This window comes from Micromys minutus (assembly GCF_963924665.1).
Source record: "Micromys minutus genome assembly, chromosome: 1".
Classification (NCBI taxonomy): Eukaryota; Metazoa; Chordata; class Mammalia; order Rodentia; family Muridae; genus Micromys; species Micromys minutus.
In genome coordinates, this window is record NC_137969.1 from 9,569,498 (window position 1) to 9,594,970 (window position 25,473).

Sequence of the window (25,473 nt, forward strand, 5' to 3'; positions counted from 1 at the left end):
TGGCGTGGGGGTGACACCCACCTGTTCATGGGCCAGCCTCCCTCCCTCACCGCAGGCCTGGGAATGCTCGAGTCTGGGGTTGTGTGATGGCTCACTCGCAGGCTCCCTTCTCTAGGAGACACAGCAGGTGGCCTGGGGTCCCCGGGGTGTCGCGGCTGGCGCCGGCCCAGAGCCGCTGTAGGGCAGTAGTTGGGGCCCGGCTCCTCCTCCCTTTCCTCCGCGGAGGCTGACGTGGAGGCAGCGGCGCGGGCGGCAGCGGGAGGCGGCGGCGCGGAGGCTCGGAGGTGCCGGGCCCTCTCGGGGCTGCGCGGTGCCGGGGTGGTGGCGGCGGCGACGACACGAGCTCGAGGAGGAGAAGGGAGGCGGCCGTGCAGCCTGCCCGCGCACGCCGGAGGGGACATGGATGGCGATCGGACCGAGAGCGACTGGCAGGGGCTGGTGAGCGAGGTGAGGCCGGGGCTCCGAGCCGGCCTCCGGAGCGGCTGCAGCGGGTCCCCAAGCCCCGCGAGGCCGGGTAGCAGGTGGCCGGGGCAGGACCTGCAGGTGCACGGTCCATCCCGCACTCCCCGGCCTCCGGGGGCGCCGCGGTCTCCCGCACCATCTGGTGCCAGGCTTTGGGGAGGGGCCTTTCGCTTGCCCGTGTTTGGCCTAGGATTGGAGAGACTGAGAAGCCCTGGGATCCGGGAGGGGAAGGAGCCAAGCCCCACCTGCCTGCCTAGTCACCACTGTTTTGGAGGCAAGCGATTGGATGATTCCTGGTGCTGAAAAGGTGACGCCGGAGGGACCATCCGGGGCCCTTGGGTAACAACTGGGCAGGTGATAAGCCTTGGAGCAGCGGTGTGGGTGAAGGAGTTTGGCGTCCTTGCAACGGCTGGTTCATAAGTTCACTTACTCCTGTTTCCCGCACCTACAATGTGTGTGTGTGTGTGTGTGGGGGGGGGGTTAGTGAAGCCATTCATTTCTCAAAGGAAATTGAGACAGATTTGACCGGTGGATAAAGACAACACCACACCCTCCCCGTGAACGGGCCAGAAGGAAGCTTTCAGACTCTTAGGCCACCTCCTCTTTAATCCACCCCGAGTTTGTTTGTTGGCTCAGGTCGAGCCTAGCTTCTCCAGGTGAGAGGGATGAGGATGTCTTTCTTCCCCTAGCAAGCTCTGGTTCACCTCCCTCACCTGTGAGGATGGTTCCTCTTCTTGTCTAGCCACTTACCACCCAGTGTGTGTAGAGCAATGAACTCCACGACTTGGAGCCTTAGTTTAGTTCCTTTAGGTCTAGCAATGGAAAGGATCCATTATATCTCGGCGCATGGCCAGTCTCTACCTTCTCCGTAAGACTTTATGTCAAGGAATACATCCGCTGGGAATCTCATCTCTGGGCTGATCCAGAATCATTCATAGTAGTAAAAGATGATGGAGGGGGGAGCAGGGGGGGTGAGAGCGGGGTAGGGGTTCTCCATGGACATTCAGTACTGGGTTCTGACATAGAAGGCACAATATTCTTGTTCCAGCAGATCTGTGTTGAGAATGGTTATTACAAATCAAGCACATTAGCTGGCCATGGGGACGCACACCTGTGACCCCAGCACTTGGTAGAAGTAGAGGCAGGAGGATCAGGAATCCAAGGCCATCCTCTGCTACTTAGTGAGTTCGAAGCTCTCCATAAGTCCCTATGTTCCGCCCAGACAAACAAGAAGTTACTTACACTATTCTCTGCTTAGGAGTCAGTGGTCACCGATTCAGAAGACACTTCACACCTCCTGCTTCCAAAAACAAAAAACAACAACAACAACAACAAAAAAAAAAAAAACAACAACAAAAACCCAAAACAAAAACCACACACATGAACTTTACTGGTGTAGTCTGGGAAGAAAGTCACTCAATAAACAATAAAAAACATCTTGAGAAAAGAACTGTAATCAAAGCTAAATTGTACCAGGTGTCCCTTTAGGGTGCCTCTCAGTGGCAGGTGTTAATTTGGACTGACCACATTGCATGGCAGTGGTATTGTAGCTAGACTGTGCTTTTTAATTGGCTCTCCAAAGCCTATACTCTGAGCTCCAAATACAGGAGGTAATCAATACATGTTTGCTAAATAAGCCCACAGACCCCACCCACCCAAAGTCTTGTTGATACTATAAATTCAAGAGCCGTGCAATTGTGTTATAAAAATACATAAAATTTTTGTGTCTTAAGTTCATAATTTTGTATACATTTCTAGCTGTCATGGGCAACACGCTATAGGATAATGGAATTTGTTGTTTCATAGATGTATATTAGAGACCCCTACAGTGTGGGAGTGAGCAGAATTTGCTTTCTGCCTCAGGTTCTAATGTCTGTCTCTTGACTATGCCCTTAGTGTCAGTTAATGTATAGAAAACCATATTTTCCTTAGCTGTTGAACCTCATTCAACAACAGTTTATATAGGAGCCACTTCTCAAAGGATGGGAGTCGGGGCTCAGGCAGGCCAAGAAAACACTCTAAGCCTCACAGCCTGTAAGTGGAGGGAAACATGACTTGAATCCTGGTCTGTCTGGCTCTGGGACCTTGCTCAGCAGTATGGGCAGTGCTTTATATGACCCATGTACATCTCATTAAATGGTACACCTTCCAAAGCAGGGGGCATATACAATCCATGTTTGTATCCTAAGCAAATGGATCAGCTTCCTCAAAATAAGGCCCGAGGGTTGGAGTCATTCTGGATGCGTGTGAAAGAGCAAAACTCTGGTCTCCCCTTTATCGCAGTGGGATGGAGTTTTGTTGCCCAAACACCCACAGATCTGACTGAGTCTCAGCTCTTCATAGCTGTTTGTATGCTTTGGTGTGGAAGTAGGGTCTCTGCAGGTATTGTGAGGTTGAGAATCTTGCGATGAGATCCTACGCTTAATCTAATGTCTAGTGTCTTTTTTACAGATAGGAGAGAGAGGCTCGAGGCACGGAGACAGACACACAGACAACAAGCTTATGAAAACTCCCAGAGATTAGAGTAGTGCAGCTTGAGCAGAGGCACACTGACTCGGGACATCTGCTCCCCCTGACGAGGAGAGTGTCCATTCGTCACATCAGCCACAGGGAACAAACCCATTACTGGAAAGTGATAAGTGATGAAATTCCAGCTGCCCAGGAAAATACCTGTCTACCTTTTCTAGTTTGCAGGATTTTCTGTGTGTGGACTGGGCCTGGCATCTAGCCAAGGTGAATGTAGTGAACCATGGTGAGTGACATTACCAAGGGATTTGGGGACCTAGAGGAAGCAACTCAGACCAGGGCCACATGAGCTTTGTAAAGGAATACCATCTCCTTCTGCAGAAGCCTGGATTTCAGTGCCACCTGGGTCTCTACATCATTCCCCTGGAGCCCTGGCTCTTTTAGTTGGTTTCCTCCACTGGTTCAGATACGGTTTTCATTTTAAACGAGCCTACAGAGATCAGGCCATTTCCCTCATTTTTGGGGGCAACCAGTGGAGACAGCCCTGCTGTAAACACGCCGAGTGTGAAAGATGCATGGCTGACGTTTAAAGCTGGACGTCCAATGCCTGGGGAAGTGCAAATGGCCTCTCATTACCACATGTGGTGATTATTCAGCCTTAGAGAGACTGCGAAAGCGGCCACACCCACAACCCCGTGACAAGCATTAACTACTTTTCCGTCCCTGTGGCCAAGGAACTCGGACAAAGATAACTTAAAGGAGGAAGGGTTTACTTGGGCTCAAGCTTTCAGATGGTTCAGTCCATCCTGTCAGGGAAGAGGTGGTGAAGCCGAGCAGGGAATTCAGCCCCTTGCTGGCTTTCTCCTCCCTTTCCCGTTCATTAGTTTAGACCCTGGTATGGCATGGGTCTGCCCAGATTCAGGGTGGGCTTCCTCCCTTCCATTATTCTTCCCTGGAAATGCTCACGGCGGTGTCCCCACCCACCTTCTCAGTGACTCTCACCGCAGTCAAATTGACAGTCATCGCTTATCCTTATCACCGACTGAAATTTGGTTGGTTCATGTGGGCCTGTTGTATACAGCGGCTGTGAGGCAGACGGAAGACCGTTAGCCTCTGTCTCAGCTCTTGGTTTTGAAGAACTCAGAGCCAGTGTAGAGGTCAGGCATGTGATCAGTGAATCCGAAGACCCAGCTTTTAGTTTTAGTGTTGCCTTAGACTCTGAAGATATTAAGAGGCTTAAAGCAAGCCATGGCTCCACCTCTTGCTTGGTGCAAATGATCAAAGCCTTGAGTTAAGATGGCTGGAACTCAGAAGTAGTTTTGACAACTGATGCTATGAATTGAATTGTGTGCCTGGAGTGTATGTCAACTGTACCCTCTATATCTATCTGTGTGACTTTATTCCAAAGTAGGGTCTGTGGAAACTTAGGAAAATCAGGATGTGTTCTTACTGCATGGTCTCTTGAAGACACAGGAGATAGATGGCCACTAGTGACCTAAGCAGAGTTAGGAGTTAGCATCAAGGGAAGGAGCACTAAGGCTTGTCAGCTGCCCCTGGAAGCTACTCAAGGCACAAATGGAACTTCACTTCCAGTGAACACAGATCTGTTGGCATCTTGGTTAGGATTTCTATCCTCCAGGACTATGAGAGTTGATTTCTTTTGGTTTGCCACACTTGGCGTATTACGGTAGTGTAATGGTAAGCCCTACCTAACACTATGAGTTATGTCCAGTAACTCTGATTGGGTGTGCTTTTTTTGCATTGCTGGATTTGGCACACAAAGGATCCACCTCTTTTATATTTGGGCTTATTTTCTGGTTTCAGTTAGTCTTCCATCTTCTCAAGTTCAAGTCTGGAGAGGGAGTGAAGACACTTGTCAAGTATCCCATAAAATTCTGGGACACTACAAATATCTTTAATTTCTTCTGTCTCTCTCCTTCCTCCCTCGCTCCCTTTCTTTTTCCCTTGAGCTCATGGTGATCCCCTTGCACCTCCCCAGCATTGGGATTATAGGCATGAGCCATTATGCCTGGCTGTCAAGCCCCTTGGGAGGCCACCCTCTTTTCCAATAGGGATTGCTAAGTAATCTGCTGGTTTTAGGCCTGGATCTGTGCATATTGATCTGCTAAGGCTCCTTAAACTGAGAACAGGGATAAAAAGATCCCCAAATCCCAAATAAAATTTGGGGGATGAAGCAAAAAAAAAAAAAAAAAAAAACAAAAACAAAAAAAAACCAAACAAAAAAAAAACCCCACCCCCCCAAAAAAAAACAAAAAACAAACAAACAACCCCCCCCAAAAAAAACAAAAAAAGGAAGAGCTTCCATGAGCCTCCTTGTTTTCTTGCTCACTTTATTTTTTGAGTTTATCCTGGAACACTCTATACAAACCAGGCCGATCTTAAACTCACAGAGATCCACTCTGCTTCCTGAGGGCTGGGAGTAAAAATTGCACTACCATGCTTGGCTACCTTAGGCGTTGTGAAGATAAAAACACACGAATGCCTGTTAGTACTGAACCTTGTGCTCGGCAGGTGAATTTAAGAAAGTGAGCATAAAATCTAGGACCTCAGCTTTGACGAATGTAAGACATGGGTCTAAGGAACTTCGCTTCCTAGGAAAAATGGGTGTCTCTGCTAATTAAATGAGATGGGCATCGTGAGTCTTCCGTGTTGTCGAACCGCAGTCCAGGTGGGCCTGCTCTGTGAATCAGTTCAGAATCTGGGCTCCTTCCATCTTGTTGCTCTTCTATAATTTGGGGCAAGGCCATCAGCTGGGTGGTTAAACCCAGATGCTGCTACTTTTATATCCTAGCCCATAGGAAGGGGAAAGATGGAGGGATGGGGGAGAGAGCAGGGAGAGCCCAGAGCAGGGGATTTTCCTGCCTGAGGGATGGGTGGAGAGCTTTTTGTATGACTTCTGGTCACAAGCCATTGCTTTGAGTGTTGTCATACGACTAATATTCACTGAAAAGATAGAAAAAATATAATCTTTAGTTAGACATACCCAACTTGTATTTGGAGGATCCTACTAAAAGGTAAAGAGTCTCTTGTACACAGGAAGAAAAATCAAAGAAAGAGGTAGATAAGTTGAATTTTATCAGAATTAGAAGTTATTTGCCTGTGAAAGACTTGCTTGCTAAATGCAAAACAAGCCATGGGTTGGGAGATAGTATGTGCAGAATACACGTCTCATACCCAGAATATATAAACAATTCTTATAACTAAATAAGAAAATAAGCAATCTAATTTTCCAAATGGGCAGAGTTAAGGAGATGCTGCTCCGAAGAAGAGATAGGGAAGGATGGTAAGTCAGCACCTGCACAGATGTTCAGCATCGTCAGTCACCAGGGAAACGGAGATGGGTACCACAGGGAGAAATGACAACACTCCTGTTAGAACGGAAAACAGCAAACAAACTAATAAAGAAATGGCTGCATGCGGAGCCAGCAGAAGTCTGCACTGCTAAAGGGAGTAGACCTTGGTAGTCACTTCTGAAAAGAGTGCGTGTGTGTGTGTGTGTGTGTGTGTGTATGTGTGTGTGTGTGTGTGTGTTAGTGTATATGGATGATGTGAGTGTGTGTATGTGTTAGTGTATATGTGGATGATGTGTGTGTGTGTGTTAGTGTATATGTGGATGATGTGTGTGTGTGTGTTAGTGTATATGTGGATGATGTGAGTGTGTGTGTCAGTGTATATGTGGATGATGTGAGTGTGTGGTGTGTGTTAGTGTATATGTGGATGATGTGTGTGTGTGTGTTAGTGTATATGTGGATGATGTGAGTGTGTGTGTTAGTGTATATGTGGATGATGTGAGTGTGTGTGTGTTAGTGTATATGTGGATGATGTGAGTGTGTGTGTGTTAGTGTATATGTGGATGATGTGAGTATGTGTGTGTGTTAGTATATATGTGGATGATGTGAGTGTGTGTGTGAGTGTATATGTGGATGATGTGAGTATGTGTGTGTGTTAGTATATATGTGGATGATGTGTGTGTGTCAGTGTATATGTGGATGATGTGAATGTGTGTGTTAGTGTATATGTGGATGATGTGAGTGTGTGTGTGTGTGTTAGTGTATATGTGGATGATGTGAGTGTGTGTGTTAGTGTATATGTGGATGATGTGAGTGTGTGTGTTAGTGTATATGTGAATGATGTGAGTGTGTGTGTGTGTCTATGTCAGTGTCTCTGTGTTAGTGTATGTGTGTGATGTGAGTGAGTGAGTGAGTGTGTGCACGCCTGTGCATGCACAGAGACCAGTTGCAGATCTCCAATGCCCTGCTCTTTCACTTTCTGCCACATGCTCCTGAGACGGGGGCTCTTACTCTTCCTAGAGCTAGGCTAACAAGCCCAGAGATCTTCCTGGTTTCTTTCCACTCTTGCTGGGATTAGTGCTGGGGTTACAAGCATGTGCCAGCCACACCAACAACTGCCTATTCATGTGGATACTGAGGATTTGAAGTCAGGCCCTCATGCATGTGCAGCGAGTGCTCTTATCCACTGGGCCATCTTTCTAGCCCTTCATATGTTCTCTAAATGCACTGCTATTAAGGTTTTGTTGATAGACTTGTTTGGTGTGTGCAGCTATATAGTTGGGGCATGAATATTCACCCAGTGATGGATATCATTGAGACCAAAGGATAAAGAAATCTTCAAAAAGCCAAAAGTAAAAAGGTAGAGAACCCGTGTAGTTTGCCAGAGCTCTGCAGTGATGTGAAAGAGGAGCTTGGGGGAACTTTCTGGTTTGATGGACATATCCTTTATCTTGATTATGACGGTGGCCATATTGGGGATGACTATACGTTTATTAAAGTTTATAGAACTTTAGACTTTAGAAGGGTGGTTTTCCCTATGTGAATTACATGAAAATGCTACAGTACATGTATTTCTTTTTAAAGAGGAGGCAGTGGGTATTCAAGGCAGCCATTGCTATTGACAGCCTTGTATCTCTGTAGTTCTTCAACTCAAGAGGTTTGCATCTAAAGCAGCCACGCATGTTCCCTGCCTAGCCCTCACTCCCTCTCCCCCAACACTCACCAAGCCCAGCATCCCTTCCAAGAGACTAACATTCAAGTCAGATTCTGCTGTAACCCCCACCCCTTTAAAGGATATTCTTTTTTTAATGCACTTACTTTATTTATATGAGCACACTGTTGCTATCTTCAGACACACCAGAAGAGGGCATCAGATTCCATTACAAATGGTCAGTGAGTCACCATGTGGTTGCTGGGAATTGAACTCAGGACCTCTGGAAGAGCAGCCAGTGCTCTTAACCACTGAGTCATCTCTCCAGCCCCCCCCACAAAATTATTTTTGTTGCTACTTCATAAGTGTAATTTTGCTACTGTTGTGAATGACATAAATATCCATGTTTTCTAATGGTCTTAGGTGACCCTATGCAAAGGGACTGTGACCTATAGGTTGAGAACCACTGTTTTTAGTTGAAGAGGGCAAAGGCTATCATGAGCAGAGATGGCCCAAGCTGGTGTTTCCTCTGGGAGGAGTCATTCCAAGAAGGGGTAGATACTATGTGGTTGGGGGATAGCACGCACTGTATTTAGGTAGACAGGGTAGATTAGTGGTAGAGCAAATGGATTCAGAGGCCAGATAGCAGGGCATGCTCTGATGTAGCCAGAGCACAGAGGCACCAAATGCTTGTTCAGCTAAAGTCCAAGTTGATGAAGGTACTTGGGGTGGGTTTGTTTCCATAGAACTCACTTGTCGACAGAACTTCAATCATCTGCAGGGCATCATGCCAGGCAGTGGGGATGTATCAACAACGTAGTGACTCCCAGGAATCAGGGAGAGACAGGGGAGGGTGAGCTGCCACCGATCTGACCTTGTCTGCCAACAGCATTACCCTCAGTTGGTTCATGTGGTCTAGAGAAAGGGCTAAGGATAGCCAGGCCTCTGGTTTTTGATATCTCTAAGTTTTATTAAGTATACAGTAAGTAAAAGAACAAATATCAATCAGCAGATAGAAGCTACAGACAGACAGTAAAATATTGTCAGGAGTTTACAATACTTAGACTCAACTGGAGTAGGACCGCCGAAAGGACGAAGGGGACACCATCCAATCGGGATCTTACAAATAGCCAGCAGACAATAAAACGGGAAAATCTCACCGAGGTACTGGGTTGCAGTTGGACCAACAGAGTCCCAGGCCAAGAAGTGTCCCATCGGCTCAGCTGCCCAGTGAAAGATCAGATGGGGGCGGATGGAGATGACATCATTAAACAGCTATGAGGGGAACCGGGAAGCTGGAAGCAGTCAAGAGTCTCAGGCTGCAGGCAGGTCTTCCTCATCCTCCTCAGAGATGAGCTTTCCACAGCTGAGCAGCAGTCTCTTTTATACTATGGGATAAACACTAGTAATCACACCTGGAGATAGGTTTAACTTTCTATCTGTTCCCAAGCACATGATACTTTAGCTTCTTGCTGATTTTGCTTCTCTTCAGTACAGAGGTGGGAGCAAGTCTGACCTAGGACAGAGGGTTTCAGAAGACACTTGTTATAAACATGCTTGGGTCTAAAGTGTGTGTGTGTGTGTATGTGTACACCTCTTTCTAGACTCAGCTTCTCAGTGAGTTTGAACAGAACACAGCGATTTACCGATGTGATCTGTATATTACAACAAGTTCTAATCATTCTGTATCTCTTTATCTCTACTGGGCCCCCAAAGCTTCAAACTTCTTGGGAATAAGTACCTCTAAGTTTTCAATTTGTAACCTTACACCGAGTACCTGACTTGTCCCTTGTAGGGAAGTACGGTCGTAAGTATAGACCATACGACCGAGTGGATGGAAAATTTAGAATTAGTGGATGTTGAACACAAAGGCAATGGGAATCGTTTGAAAGGGAGAGCCCAGCAGGAGTCGCAGCCGCTGAATGGGGCAGGTGGAGTGGATGGGGGCCTTGATGGATAGCTTAAGCATCATGGTACCCGGATGACAGGAGGAGGGGGCAAAGAGCTTGGTAAGGAGAGAGTGCCTGTTCTATTTTGAACTCTGCTCTCTGGGAGTGCTTGAACTCTCGTGAGGAGAGCAGAGTGCTCCCTGGGAATGCTTCTGATGAGCAGCTATCTTTGCAGTGGCTAATTTCAGAGTAAGTTTATTAAAATTAGCACACGGAGGGGGGGACTGAGTGCAACTGCTATTTTTAACTAATAGGATTCATGTTCTCCCCTATGTGGAGAAATTCACATATGTACTTCTAAATTTGACAATCTCGTACTCCTATTATGTTGAGAAATTAACCGAGTTTCACACTGAATAAAATACACTGGCTGAAGATTGGAAGAGGACCGCGGCTAGTCTTCTGAATGAAAGTGACCAGAGTACATATGTTTCGTACTCACGGCCTCTTTCCCATCACTTACACCAAACCGGGCCTGTTGAATGACCGTGCTCTGGGGAGAGTTGAACAATTGTCTGTTCACCTACATAGGGCACAGTTGACCAGAGAGAAGATTCCACTCTCGCTCGATGACACAATGGGGTTACCGGGGCTATTTATGGGAGCATGGGTGACTTTAAATCAACTGTTTTACCCAAAAGCCCACTGAGCATGATGGCAAATCATAAACCTCCATATCCATTGAGTTTCCCATCCATCTTGTAGGCAGCTCCACTCAAGAGTTTCCTCTTCCCTGGCAATTAATTGTTCACTGCTCATATAACGTCTTAAGGGTTGCCATTTTCTGAGATCTTCTAGACTTTCCGAGGTTCTCCAAGCCATGTGAATGTTCCTCAGCTTCTTACTTCCCTGCAGGAAGGAATATTTGAATTTGGAAGAATTCTCTACACAGTGCCACTTCGGGTGCCTCATGGCAAGTGCTTTGCCTTGTAGAGGGTCTGCTGCTTTTTTGGGGGGCATCAGGCAAAATGGCACCACATGTTGGATCTAAATGGTTCCCAGGGAACACAAACTATAATGGTTTGGATGAGAAATGTCCCTTACACAAGACTCATGTGACAAAAGTTTGATTCTGCAGCTGGTGGACCACATCATTGAGAGGTGGTTGGATCATGAAGGTTCTGACCTAATCAATGAACGAATGCATGGATAGGTTTATAATTTGATATGTTATCAACAAGTGATGAAGACTAGGAAGAAGGGCTCACTTGGAGGACGTAAGCCACTTGAGGGATGTACTGGAAGAGAGTGTCTGGCTCAGAATTTTCCTCTTTCTCCTCTGCTTCCTGGCTGCTCTGAGGTGAGCCACTTTTCCATATTCTTTACTGTGTTCCTGCTGCATGATGCTTCTGCCTTGACCCAGGCCTGAAATTGATGGCCTGTCTACCTTCCATTGAAACCAAGAACCTTTCTTCCTTTTAAGTTGTTTATGTCATTTTGACACGGTGGTTGTCCTGGCTGGTTTTGTGTCAACTTGATACAAGCTGGAGTTATCACAGAGAAAGGAGCCTCAGCTGAGGAAATGCCTCCATGAGCTCCAGCTGTAAGGCATTTTCTCAACTAGTGATCAAGGGGAGAGGGCCCAGCTCATTGTGGGTGCTGCCATTCCTGGGCTGGTAGACCTGGGTTCTATAAGAAAGCAGGTTGAGCAAGCCAGGGGAAGCAAGTCAGTGAGTAACATCCTTCCATGGCCTCTGCATCAACTCCTGCTTGAGTTCCAGTCCTGACTTCCTTTGGTGATGAATAGCAATGTGGAAGTGTAAGTTGAATAAACCCCTTCCTCCCCAACTTGCTTCTTTGTCATGATGTTTTGTGCAGGAACAGAGACTCTGACTTAAACAGTGGTAGTAGAGAAGGTACCAGGGTGGTGAGTGTAGCCTTCACTCTGGAGGTGAATGAAAATGGAATGATCTGTCAATTGAGCAGAAGAAACTGCCTTTGGAGATGAGTTGTCTGCCAGGCATGGGTGATGGAGACAAAGGCTGACAGGGACAAGGGCTAGACAGACGCAGGAGCCCATCTGTTCTTGTGCCTGAGCCTTGTTTACATGTACTTTCAGTCCTTCTGAGTCTGCCTTCCTCCCGTTCTCTGTCCAGATGGTCCTAGTGTATACCTATCGTCCTGGCCAGTTTCCTATTTCAGCCCGCCATGCTCACCTAAGTCCTCAAGGTCTGATGCTTGGTTGCTCCCTGGACTTCGGCAAATCTCCTTGTGTCTTGGACACATTATTTTCTCTGGACTTTTATAAGCAGGAGGACCGCATCTGCCTGGTACCTCTTAGAAAAGAAGGCCGAATGAAAGCGTGTGTAAAAGTGTGTTTTCGAGCCCCACTCCCTTATTGCTGTCAGGCTGTGGGAAAATCCTTCCCCAGGGCATCAGGGATGCCTCTGCAAACGGAGGTGATGTGTCAGCTGCAGCTGTCAACACGGTGCCATTGAAAATTCATGCTGATGGGGCACAGTTTGACGTGCCTGCTTGCTCTGCCATCTGTAAATCCACGATGAAGGTAATATTGGAAGTGGTTGGGTAGGGTGGCGGACTCCTCTTTTCTAGCCAGCTCCAATTTGCTTTATAATTGGCTCCAGCCTGTTATGTATGCTAGGGTCAGCCTGTGACCTTTTCTTTCGTCCTTTACAGTGTTTCTAGACCTTGCAGTGTGCTTGCTGAATGCTCTGTCTATTCCAGTCAACGTCTAGTTCCTCTCAGAGCCTCTCACCCTCCAGCCTCACACCCCTTTCGTCTTTCCGGAGCGTGGTCTCATGGAAGGCTCTCACACTCTTCTGCCTCACTCCACCCTAACCTCCTGCTGGTCTTGAGTACATCTGCCAACCACTCTGATTTCCTGCTTTGCTGAGTGAAGTCAAGTTTAGCGCATAGGAAAAAGGCATGGTGCTCGTACACAGAGAAGTGGCAGCAATCTGTCCAGAATTGTTTGAGACATGTCATGACACTTCCTGCACCCAAGTCTCTTCCACCTTTTCTATCTCAGCCATGACCGGCAGCTCAAGTACTGTCATTAGAATTCTGACCACGACCTTTCCTTGCTCAGAGAGCCTCCACAGCTCCTCACTGGCTTTCACTGTTAGCTTTCATCTAAACCAAACGGACCAACTCCATAATGTGTTTCTCTTTTCAGCCACTTCTGGTTCTATGTAAAGAGTGTTTTCCCACACCGGACCTTTCCACAGTCCCAGAACTCTGCCCAGAACTCTTGTACACTGATTTTTCACTATTTGGATTTCAGGGCTCAGCCATCAGTGCCTGAGCCACTTCTCAAGATGTCTTCCTGCCTGCCATCCCAGTTGGTCTTGTTCTTGCCCTGACTTCAGCCTGAAGCTTTTCAGGTGAGGACAAGGCTGATTCATTGCTCACTCTCCACTGGGCCCCTCTTTGTGCCTGGTCCACAGTGAACAAATTCAGAAGAGATGACAGTCTGAACGGTTTGTCGTTAACACTTGAATTGAAAAACTACTGAATCAAAATAAGGACATCATATTTTTTACAAGAACAACATGATCATCTAGGTTTTCTTCCCCTCTAAGTATTCTTCTATTCATTTTTATCCCACAGAGCTTCTGACTTTCAAACTATAGATTGTGATCTTTCAGAGGCAGTAAGTCAAATCACCCTTTAATAAGCTCTCGGGTTTATGAGTTTACTATACCTCACTTCCTTTCTCCCCATTTCTTTCCCTTCATTCCTTCCATGCTGAGATTTTACTGTATAGAGATATTGCTAGAAAAAGTCAGGCAGAGGCCGTGGGTGGGAAGTCATTTGGTTATAAAATGTTATTTTTATAATGGGATCTGACCTGCCCCTGAGTGGTCACCAGGCTTTCTTCTGCTCTTGACTAGAATTAACTTGCCACAAAGATCATTTACCAACTAGGCTTGACTCTTCTGTAGTGAAGTTCCACAATTTCTCTTTTTGAAAAGAATTTATTTTATTTTCTCTTTTCCATTTGTGTGTGGGGGTTGGGGGCACATGTGCATGCACAGATGCACCTGTGGAGGATAGATGAGAATTTCAGAGCCCCTGGAACTGGAGTTATACGTGGGCCACCTAATATGAGTACTGGGGATTGAACTTGGGTCCTCTAAAAGAGTGGCAAGTACTCATAACTGCTGAGATGTCTCTTTAGCACCAGGCACACAATGTCTTTGGTCATCATCTCACCATGCAAAATATTTTAACGGAATAATTCTTTACATCTGTTTTCCTTCAACTGTTATTTAAAAATATTGACTATATTCTAGATACTTTCCCAAAAGTCAGGGTGCGCAATCCCAAAGGGCATTCTTCCCATAACCACCTTGACTGAGCAGGCATCACTTGACAGAGAAAGAAATAAGAATTCTGAGTGTTTATTCAGTACTTGTTTTGTGGTTACTTAGCAAGGACTGGGAGCACAGATGTCAACTTCAAATTACATGGTTTCCCATCAAATCAGGGGCTTGGGCTAGAAGCCTTGTATTTAAGTCCCTTAATCTTCACTTTCAGACCTCTGAAAAATATTGTTCCTCATATTGGCTCCAATCTTACTTAGGCCTAACTCTCAAAACTTGAGCAAAAAAGCAAGACTTTGGGTTTTGGCTCAAGATTCCTGCCTGAACTCTGCATAGACTAGAAACAGGAGCAATGAGGTCAGAGCCCTGTTGTTGTGACTATATCCTAAAGGGGGCATCAAAGCACCTTCTCTAGTGGTATGGGCTAGAGGCAGGTATACCAGATGACCCAATAATACTCAAGGTTTACTTCCCCACCTTGGGCTTGCCTCTCCCTTGCCAGGCAGAGTGTCCTCAGGCAACAAGGAAGACTTGGCCATGATGGCCTAGATTTCTGAATGAGGAAGAAATTGAGGAGAAAACTAAGTGGCTAAAGTTATTATATAGGCATAATAAATAGCATAGGTAATGATGGGTTTTTAACTTTCATATTGAGTAATATACAGTTTTTGGTACATTTCAAACTTAGCAAATCTAGATATGTTTAAGAAGTAAGAAAAATACTTAATTTACCCAGACTTGACTGCTGCTAATATATGTGTGATGTCTCATTTCTTAGATTATCATTTCTACAAAGTGAGTCTGTAGTGTATGCTGTTTTATTTCTGTGTCTGTGTGAAGACTAACCTGCAGGCAGTGTAAGTACACATTTTAGGTGGAAAGATGAATGCATTTTTTACCTGTGTATACAACCATGTAGCCAAGTGTCAACCACTTTATTTGGCATCGTGAACCTAGGAGAGGGAGGCCTAAAAACATGGGGCAGACTAAAGTCTCATGGAATATGCAGCTTTATTCAGAGCACCAGTCACTTTATACGCTGAGGTTTTCCTGCAGAGACGTGTGACTCACAACAGCTGAAGTAACCTTACTGATATACCCTAGCACAATAGTCACACGCTGGTGTTTATAGGGTAGCAAGTTTGAGGATGCGTGTGCTTCCCAATTCTTCACTTTTTCTTGGGAAATTCTAGAAGAGGGAGCTAGAGTAATGGCTCAGAGGTTTAATGGTACTGGCTGCTCCTCCAGAGGATCTGAGTTCAGCTTCCAGTGCACGTGTGGTGGCTCACAACCATCTCTAACTCCAGTTCTAAGGGATTCAATGCCCTCTTCCGGCCTCCTTGAGCACCAGACACCCAAGGGGCGCACAGAAATGCAAGAGAGCTAAACACTCTTTCACATAAAACTTACATTTAAAAATAAGCAAACAAATTTCTTTTAGAATATAAAAATCTCTGAGAGAGAAGAGGCACCCATGTCCCTCCCATGTTCTGTCACTCATGTCCTGAGTGACAGCTGCACTTGCTGTCAGCCTGTGACTCAAAAACTGTGGGCTGAGTGGGCAGTCGGAATGTGGGTGTAATGCAGGAGCTGGGATTTGAACCCCAGGCTTTTCCAACTCTGCCTGAGCATCAGGAAATGTGTGAATAAATACACCAATGAAAATGAGGTGTCCTGTTCCCCTAACTGGGCCTCAGTGGGAAAGGATGTGCCAGGGTGGGTTGATGGGGAGGGGGAGACTCCCCTTTCTCAGAGGAGAAGGGGATGAAGGAGGAGCTGTGTGGTGGGGAGACAGGAGGAAGGGTGGCTGTGATCAGGATGTGAACTGAATAAATAAAATAATTAATGTAAAAAATTGAGGGAGTGAGCCAGGTAGCCTACTATATTGAGTTCTTAAGTTTAGAAAATATGCTTTCAATTTATTTCATTTTTATTTATGTGTAATATTTTACTCTCTCTCTCTCTCTCTCTCTATATATATATATATATATATACACAGTAATATATATTATTTCATATGTTATATATGCCTCTTGTATTTGCAGAGAGGCCAGAATAGGTCAGATCTCCCGGAGTTGGAGTTTCCCAGTGTGGTGCTGGGAATCACACACGTGGCTCTTCTGGAGAGCTGCAAGCACTTTAACCGCTGAGCCATCTCCTCGCCTTTTGTGTCGTGGACAGCGGATGTCAGCTGTCAGTGGTGACAGAGTTTTAGGAGGAGCTCTGCTCTTCACTTGCCACACCCACTCAGACCGCCGGATCTCTGCGCCGCCTTTCTCCTCAGGTGCAGTCGGCATCGGTGTGGTGGCTTTCAGGTTCCATGGACCAGTGTGCTGAAAGGAAGAGAACAGGGACAGAAAAGTGTCCAGGAGATTCCAGAGCACAATTCTGCTTCTATCTTCTTATCTGCTACTTTGCACCCTTCTGGGCCAATCACAATGTCTAGTTTATAGGTCCTCACTGTGAGGGCCACATGAGGGTCCAGGAGTACAGCACTCATGTCTGTCACGGCTGTAACAGTTCTAGGTCAAGTGCTCATATAAAATCGTCTTTGTGCCTTGCCACAGTGTGGACAGCAACCAGTTCTGCTGGTTAGTCGCTGGTCCTGAAAAGAGGGGCTGCAGGGCTGTGGGGCTGTTCAGAGCACTTACTGCTCTCTCTGAGAACCAGGTTTCAGTTCCAACAACCACACTGGTGGCTACACCCACCTGCAACTTCAGCTCCTGAGGGCGCCCTCTTCTGGCCTCTGAGGGCACCTGCACACACAAGCACATAGAAACACGCAGACACATACATATAAGCACAAAGTAAATTGCAATATATGTTTTGAAAGAGAAGGACAACAAAAGAGGAGGGTGGGGAGAGGAGGGGGAGAAAGAGGGGGAGGAAGAGGGAGAAGAGGAAGGAAAAAGAGGACCACTTCTTAGTAAATGGCCGGATGTCAGATACCAGGCTAAGCAACCATTTTCATAATCCCATGTGATCTCTCACAGCCGTATGCAATCCTGGTCTCCATTTTATAGATGGGAGACCTTAGGATCAGCAATAGACGCCATTTTCTTGCTGAGATCATTCGGCTAAGGTTGAAGGGTGGGAATTGGTATCCAGGGTCATGTGACCCTCAAGTCCAATATCAACCAATCAAGGCCTTACTTGATATTATTTACCACTGCTGTGCCCACTGAGGTCTCTGTACCTCTGCATTTCATCCTTAGATATGGCCAGTCTGGTCACTGAATCACTGTCTCTTTGCTATTTCTATCTGTGCTGATCCCGATAACGTTGAGTTTCTTTACTGAGAGAGAAATAAATCTTGATGTTACCTGCCTCAATGACATTCAAATGCTGAGTCAGGGAAGCTTTTGGTGTCGGGTCTTCAGACTATACAGGCGGCATGTTGTCTGAATGCTGTTTTGATTAATGGCAGGGACCGAGGTGGTGCTGGTGGGAGACAGACTGGTGAGAAACAAAATTGTACTTAGTGTTGGTTTGAGCTCCACTGGTGATTTGTAGCCAGTGAGCATTTTCCATTTTCCTGAAAAGCCGTAGTCTCGGGCCACCCACGGGGACCCTTTGTTAACATAAGCGGGCAATCCAGGCACATGGTCCGCAGCCACAGAAATAGATGGACCCCCCCCCCCCCCGTACCAAGTCCTCGCACTTCAGCTTGTCCTCTGAAAACTCCAGTGGTTTGAATCCCGACCCCACGTCCCAGAATGAGTCTCCGCCCGAAGTTTTGCTGTGGGCTGGTTCTGAACTGACAGCTCTTGTTGAGGAAAATTTCTCCCTAATCAGTCATGCCTGGAGATGGTGGAAAGAAAATAAGCGCGGTGAAGATGAGGCAAGGACGAGGCGCGGGAGCAAATTAGCAATGCTCTGGGAGAGCCGAGTGGAGCGCAGAGCGAGGGAGCAAACAGCTCCCCGCCTGCCTCGGGCTGCGCTGCGGCTGGGGACACCTTCATCCTGCAGGCGGAAATTCAGGGCCCAAGTGGCCCTTTAGGGATGTCTATGAGGTTCTCATCCAGAGAAAACGACTGTAATGATCACGATTGGTTGGAATCCTGGCAGATGGTGGCAAGAGCTCTACTTACTTGGGTAATTAAAGCGGTGAGGATTTGCATGGCTGATTTGAAGGATCTCGAGGCTGCTGCGGGTGCCCACATGTGGGGCCGACTGCGATGGAGCACCTCCTTGCTTTAGAGGATGTGCACCTGGATGGGGTGTGGGGGATGGGGGGTGGGGCTTCCAGCCAGGCTCCGTCTGCAGTGCTCTGGTCCACTCATGGGACTGTTCAGCCCAGCAGGAGATACAGAGGTGGAGTTTGCTGTCAAACCTAAGGAGACTGTTTCTTTCTTTTGCAATTCTGATTACTGTGATGATAGAAATCGGACTATTGGGAGTCGTGGATGAGACTCAGGTGCTAACGCACCCTTTGCCTGCTTAGCACGTGGAAATCGGCAGCTGGATTCCCAGTACTATTAAGGGAAAATGATTGGGGGGCGTTAGAGTTTCAAGGCTTTATTTTAGGTGAACTGTTTAATGGAATTCTTGCAACCCTCCTGTGAATGAGACAGGATAGTGTAGCCCAAGAGCCAGGGTCGAGTCTGCAATATCATCTCACACCCCCCCAAGCTGAAATATTTTGCTGGTGTGCTGGGTTCCTCTCTGTCCCCTCCCCTTTCTTCTGTAGAGGGGATAGATGTTGATCAATGACGGATACATGTAAGGAGCTATGCCATTTGTGGGTACCGGCCTCCAGAGTCATCAAGGTCATATGCATTTTGTACAAGAGGGGAAAAAAGTCAAGTACTGGGTTGGTGACAGCCTCTTGTGGTTTTTTTTTTTTTTGGGGGGGGGGTAGCCATGAAACCTACGTGGCATTTGTTCCCCAAACCCCAGAATACAACTTGGCAACAAAAATGATGCCTTCACTTTAGTTCGTCCTGGGTTCCCTTTGACAACAGTTGCCTGGAAGGTGGATGGAGTCCTGGAGGGACCATATCTCAGCTCCCTCAGGAAGTGGAGACTTCCTCTCTGAAGCAGAAAACAGTCCTGGGTCCCTTCTGGCTGGTCCTGTTGGGAGCATGTCTGAGAAGTTAGGAGTTGTTAGATTTTTTTTCAAAGGGGCATTTTAGCCCTGCCAGCAGAAGGTTAAGACCTTTTACACCTGTGTTGTCTGTCTGTCTGTCTGTCTGTCTATCTAGGCCTATACTTTACCACTGAGGTATATTCTAGCCCTCCAATACTGTCTGGAGCAATAGTCCTTCTGTATGGCTCAAGTTCTTACCTAACAGGGGTGTCCTACTCAGCTTCCCGAGTGCTGGCATTACACGCACCACCACCAGTGCCCTGGGGTCTTTTTAATGATCTTTCTCATTTTCAGGGGAAGCTGAACCACTGTAGTCCACCCACTTTTGAAGTTGGCCCGAGTGACACATGCCACAGCTTCTGGTGCTTTTGTGATACTGCTCAGCCCTGAGGAGCTGATCGGGACCTTTCTCCTACGTGGAGATAGCCGGAACATCCCCTCCTCCAATCTGCGTGTGACTGACCTATAATATAGTAAATAGATACGTGTGGGTCTATGCACAGGCTGCCCTTAAATCCGGAGTGCTCTAAATCCCTACCCAGCAACCCGAATGAGGGTGGGAGAGCCTCTGGGGCTGTGGCACTGTCTCCTGAGCACTTGATCTGTATAATAAACTGGAGCCCCACACCCCACTGGCAGGCAACGTCTTGGCCTCAGGCAAGGTCGGGTTATCCTTACATTGGTGACAGTCTAGGGAAGGATGAGTTTGACAGAAATGTGCTGTATTCAGCAAAGGAAGAGGGATGTCCTGGCTCACTGTGGCCAGAAGCAGCAGAGAGCAGCCCTCTTCCCTGGCGTTTCTACTCAGCTTTGACAGGCCCAAAGGAGGCAGGGAGTGGGGCACACGAGTGAAGTGTGGGGCCTCAGATGGTGGGAGGGAAGAGAAACAGTAAGGAAGGGGCTGAAACAGAATTGCAGGTACATCTCGTTACTCACCACCCCAGTTAAGCAAGACTGTCGGGGAATTTTACATACCCCCCAGCTACCGCGGTTCACGTTATAAACTCTTCCAATTACCTGAAATCTCACTTAACTTAAACTCCAGCACATCCCCTGCGGGATTCAAATAATCAAAGTTTGCCTGTTGAAAGTAATCCCAAGGAGGGAGAAGTGGGGTGGCCCAGAGAAGATGAATCATTAAAAAAGTCATCTTCCAGGACGCCATTAGAATCCTTAAGCCTCCAACTTAGGGATGCTGGGTCGCTGTTAGCCAAAAGGTGCCGAGGAGAGCCCTGTCATAGGAAAGGGTCCGTGCTCTGGGTGCAGTGGGAAGGAAATGCTTGTACTTAAGCTTTGGGGGAGGGACATGGGAGGCTAGGACTCTGCAGGGAGAGATTTGAGCTAAAAGCAGGACACTGTGGCTGCCCAACATGGTGTTTTAGACTAGATGTCCAAACATATCTTTAAGAAGTTAAGGACACATTTGTGTCTCTCTAAGGAATGGTGATCAGCACCCATTTGGCAGATCCGCAGGATTAGACTGGGGAAGGGACAGTATGCCCGAAACAAAGGGAAGCCCTTGTGTTACGTGCTCAAAGTTCCGCGCATAAAACCCATTTTGGTGACTGTAAGGATTCTCTCACACTCTCTCCACACATAAAATGTCGCTTGTAGGACTGTGTACATTTCCCCCATATGAGTGAGTGGCCTTTTGACTTTGCAATATAATGTTGTCATCTACAAGTCTCACCTTTCCGAACCGAACCATCGTGTTACAAGCAAAAATCACAAAACATTCCCATAAAATAATTCCCGTAAAATCGCACGCTTATGATTTTATATCGGGCAACATTCATAGTCATTTTTGCTGCCCGTGGTCTGTGTGCCATGGGTTGGACCCACCTGGTAGAGATCTAGGCAGAATATCAAATCGATGGCCGCATTACTAAAATATGTAAACCAACACTAAATGCGTAGATCTATATACTAATGTGTGTGCACATTCACTCTCCGGGGACTGGAGTTACATCTCTACATGTTATATCTCATTTAATAAGTTCTGGACTTTCACTGTGGGCTGGAGCCTGTGCTTGCCTTTGGGGATGCAATATTTTAATGTGAAAGGCCGGGTTGCAGAGGCCAAAGGCATAGAGTATGTAAGTGGGCAGGCATTGTGTCACAGAATGCACATGTGCACACACACACACACACACACACACACACACACCACACCACACACGTGTGTACACATACTTTTCTCTCATATTGAGATGCATTCAGAATGTTGTACAGCCACCAGGAGCCATTCTTCATCTACTTGGGCGGGCTTAAGAGGTTTTCAGGACAGGATGCTTTCTCCAGTACTGGATAAACTCAGAAAAGTGTACGTGTGTGTGTGTGTGTGTGTGTGTGTGTGTGTGTGTGTCTGCATGTGTGTGTGTTGGGCTCGAGTGAGTAATGGCAGGAAGTTTCAATGGGAACAAGGAAGGCAGTCAAGTCAGAAGCAGTCTATGGTCAAATACTGAGGGGTTGTGGTGTGACGGTCGCTTTAACATTCAAGAAGGGTTTTTGGGAACAGTAGGGCAGCCATCAAGACGCTTTGTGGGTAAAGGTGCCATGAAGCCTGAGGATCTGATTTAGATCCCTGGGTCCCATGATGTGCAAGGAGAAAGAGCTAGGACTGAACTAGGCAGGTGGGGGATGCAGAAGAGGCGGAGCCAAGCAGCTGTTTCAGAACAAATAGGTGGTTTATTGGAGTTGAAGAAGGTGTGTTGATTATTGAATGCCTTTTACTCTGATAGGAGGGAGGGTTACCGAGGGGGTGGGGCCAGGGGAGGGAGAGGGCACTAACACCAGAGTGGGAGGTAGAGGGTAACCTAGTGTTAACAGCTTTCCACTGCTGTAGTAAGTGCCTGAGAGACTTATGAAGAGAAGGGTTTTCTTGGCATTCTGAAGACTTGCATCTCCGTGCAGTTGGCCCCACTGCTTTTGAGCTTTAGGACCAGGCAGACCATGATGGTAAGGAGTGTGCGGTGAAACAAAACTGCTCACCTCAGGGCCAGGACTCAAAAGAGGGAGGAGAGAGTCTTGTCCCCACCATTCCCTTTCAGATTGCATGCTCCCATGACCCAGGAACCCTCACAAGGCCCTGCCTCTGAAGGGATCCACAGCCGTCTAATACTTCAACACCAGGAAGAAAGCCTTTGGTACATGGGCCCTTGAGGGGTATTTAATATCTAAACTTCAGGTCCAGGTGAGAAAGTGAGTCTGTAGGGAACAAACCTCTAGGTGAGAAAGTGTCTCTAAGCAGAGTGAGTCTGTAGGGAACAAACCTCTGACCCTTAGTTGTGTGAGCACTCCTCTCTCTTTGATGCCTTCCTGGGGTAGCAGGTATGCTCCGCACAGCAGAGGAACACTGTGTTGATTCCTTCATTAAACATCACTAAGGACCGGGAGTCACCATTCAGTAGACAGGGTCACTTGGCAGACATACTCCCCTGACACTGTGCTACCTCCTCTCTCGGCGGCAGTTGGCCAGCCATAAAGCTGTCTGAATCCTAATGTAGTATGTCAGATAGTCGTTTAATTATTATGGTCTTCCTTGTAGCAATTATGATTTGCTTTATTGCAGATAACAGGAAATGGGTAGATAAAAGGTGCTCAACGGCCCAAACTGTGGGATTGGGTTCTTAAGGTGATGAGTACCCGACTACCTTCACTTGTGGTTGTGAATTAACATCACCCATGAGTTACAAGCTCGGCTTCAAGAAAGTAATTGAAATGCAATTCAAAAGAAATCTATTTCTGAGTGGATAATAAAAATATTTCACGATATCCAGTATACATGCCAGAAACGGGGCATATTTTATGGAGTTCATTCTGTGAGCATTTCCTGGATTGCTTAGACTACTCGGTGTGTGGCGCTTTCCTTTCTCCAGCTGGTAGAGATGTGACTACCTGCAGCTGCGGGAGTCTTGGCAGCTCACAACTGGCAAATACCCACCATTTAGTTCCCAAACTCTATTCAAGAGCCGCACAAGAAGGCTCCAGAACCTTTGCAAGGTTTGGAAAGAAATACTAAGATGGATCCTCTCTGAGTTGGCCATTTTCTCAATTCCCAGCATTCCTTTCTGTTTCTCACGGCTTCTTTACTTAGAGTCTCTTGTCACTGACCCATCTGCCTAGCTCAGGACCGTGGACAAGGACCCTGAAGACACCACGGAATCCCAAGGATTGAGACACTGGAACTCAGCTCACCTCTTGGGCAGTTGCTGATCCAGGTTCTGCTGCGGTGGTACCTGGTGGTGGGTGTTCTGAGCTTTGCCCTCAGTGTGTGCATCTCCCCCCCCCCCCATTCGCTCCCTCTCTCTAAGTCTCTCCACTAGTCAAGTCTACAGCACCAACACATTCTTCTGGTACATTCCTATGTCAGAGCGCTCACTGTTGCTTCCCGCCAAAGCATCCCGGTATCTGTGTGCAGGTTAACAACAGTGCAACTCTGCCGCCTCCTGCCTTGGAGATCATTAGACAACTGACCTCTTTGGGCTCAAAGTCCTCATCTCTGCAAAAGGGGGTTAATCCCACCCAGAGACCCATCTCAGGGAACAAATAGGGTGCTTTCCACACAGCACTCAGCAACAAATGTAAGGCAGCGAGCTCCCCATAGTGGTGGGTGCTGTTACTATTACCAGTGCCAGACACACGGCGAACACTGGAAACAGACAGACAAAAACTCAACAATCGAACAGTGCACTTGCTCCTCTTCTTTTCTTACAAATAAATTGAATACCTCCTTTTCTGAAACTGGAAAGAAAGTGAACGATCCACTGTCCCTATTCCAACTGTGAACTTGGCCAACAGAGTTATTACTTGACTGAAGATCAACAGTGAAGGAATAAGAAATTAAAGGTGGATTCCTTGGCTCTACCCGAGCAGCCAGAGCGTGGAGTGCTTCCTCCGTTTGTCCTGCTCATAGCCTTTGCAGTGTGGCGGGGTGGTCACGTGACTCACGGACCCACCGATATGAGCCCCACCTCAGATTCTGTGGCTGACGCTAAATTAATGTGTGTCTTGTGTTTGGTGGTCTGGGGAGTGCCCTGTCTAACCATATTGTCTTAGACATGGTGAGGACAGGCCACCGTAAGAAACAGCAGAGTCAGAGTGTCCCCCAAGTCCTGCTGGGGCCGGCTCACACTGCAGTGAGCAATGATGATGGTGCCCTAAGCCCTGGTGCCTTTTCCTCCTACTGCGGGCTACATGGCAAATTGTGCCCATGCTGATGTGACTTACCCCCTTCTGATGGCAGGATAACATTTTCCCCATGAGAGGACTCTGAATGAGTTTCCCCTAGTTAGAAGCCCTGGGCTCCTCACTTCTGGGGAGAAGAGAGTCTGGACTGTTCAGCCAAATGTGCCCTCCTTAGGCCTCATCTGTCTCTCCATCTTCACCCCAAACACGACCCCTCGCCAGCCCCATGCTTGGCAGTCATTGTTCAATCCCAGTTTGGAAGCCCCGATACCTTTACTTGTCTACTGTGTGCTTCCTAATGCCTATCACAGTAACCTCCCCGCGGCCCCGCCAACCCCTCACCTCAGCAATGTGTGCCCCTCCTCTCAAGCTGCACGCTCCGTGTCACGTGTCACCCCCTCCTCCAGTGAACCCCTTCGCTCCCAGGCTTTCCCCACTTGTCTCAGCCTGAGGGATCGGAGTGGAAGCAATTGCGACTAACGTGTTAGATGTCTACGACTGCCATCTTTGCACTCCCATGTCCGCCCCGTGAAGGCACCGCTTCCATCTCCACGTGATAAACAGGGAGGCTTGGTAGACTGGTTAACCGGCTGATCACAGAGCCAGAAGTAGCAAAGCCAAGACCGGAGCTCTGGCCGGCTGGCTTCTCAGCCAGGATTTCCACCATCCTGCACCCTTGGTGGGAAGTTTCTATGCCCCCAGTATTATTCTGAATTCGTGGTTGTTTGTTTTTTGTTTTTCTTACTTGCCAAGAACTTGAAGTCATTTGCAGGCCAGAAAGAGTCCTGAACTTGAAGTGAGACAAACCCACAGTATACATTATAGCTTCGGGTAACCATTATGCTGAGCCCCAGATTCCTCATTTGTACACCAAAGAGCCTCTCTAGGAGATGCCTAGAGTCTGCCCTCAAAAGAGAGTCAGGGAATCTGCAACATGGGGCACAAAGTCTGAGGAAGCCCCAGATGACACGTTAAGGTTTCCCCCTCATCCATGTGGGTGATTTCTCTCTCTCTCTCTCTCTCTCTCTCTCTCTCTCTCTCTCTCTCTCTCTCTGTGTGTGTGTCTCTCTCT

General features: G+C 47.3%; 1 protein-coding gene across 1 annotated transcript in view; it reads left to right on the forward strand.

Moving 5' to 3' along the window:
- The first annotated feature begins 237 nt into the window (after positions 1 to 237).
- CCDC149 (coiled-coil domain containing 149) overlaps positions 238 to 25,473 on the forward strand; it is a 93,902-nt gene continuing 68,666 nt past the window's right edge. The window contains exon 1 of the mRNA XM_080933300.1: positions 238 to 447. Coding sequence (XP_080789426.1) covers positions 400 to 447 — 48 coding nt within the window. The 5' untranslated portion in view covers positions 238 to 399. The remainder of the gene's footprint in view (positions 448 to 25,473) is intronic.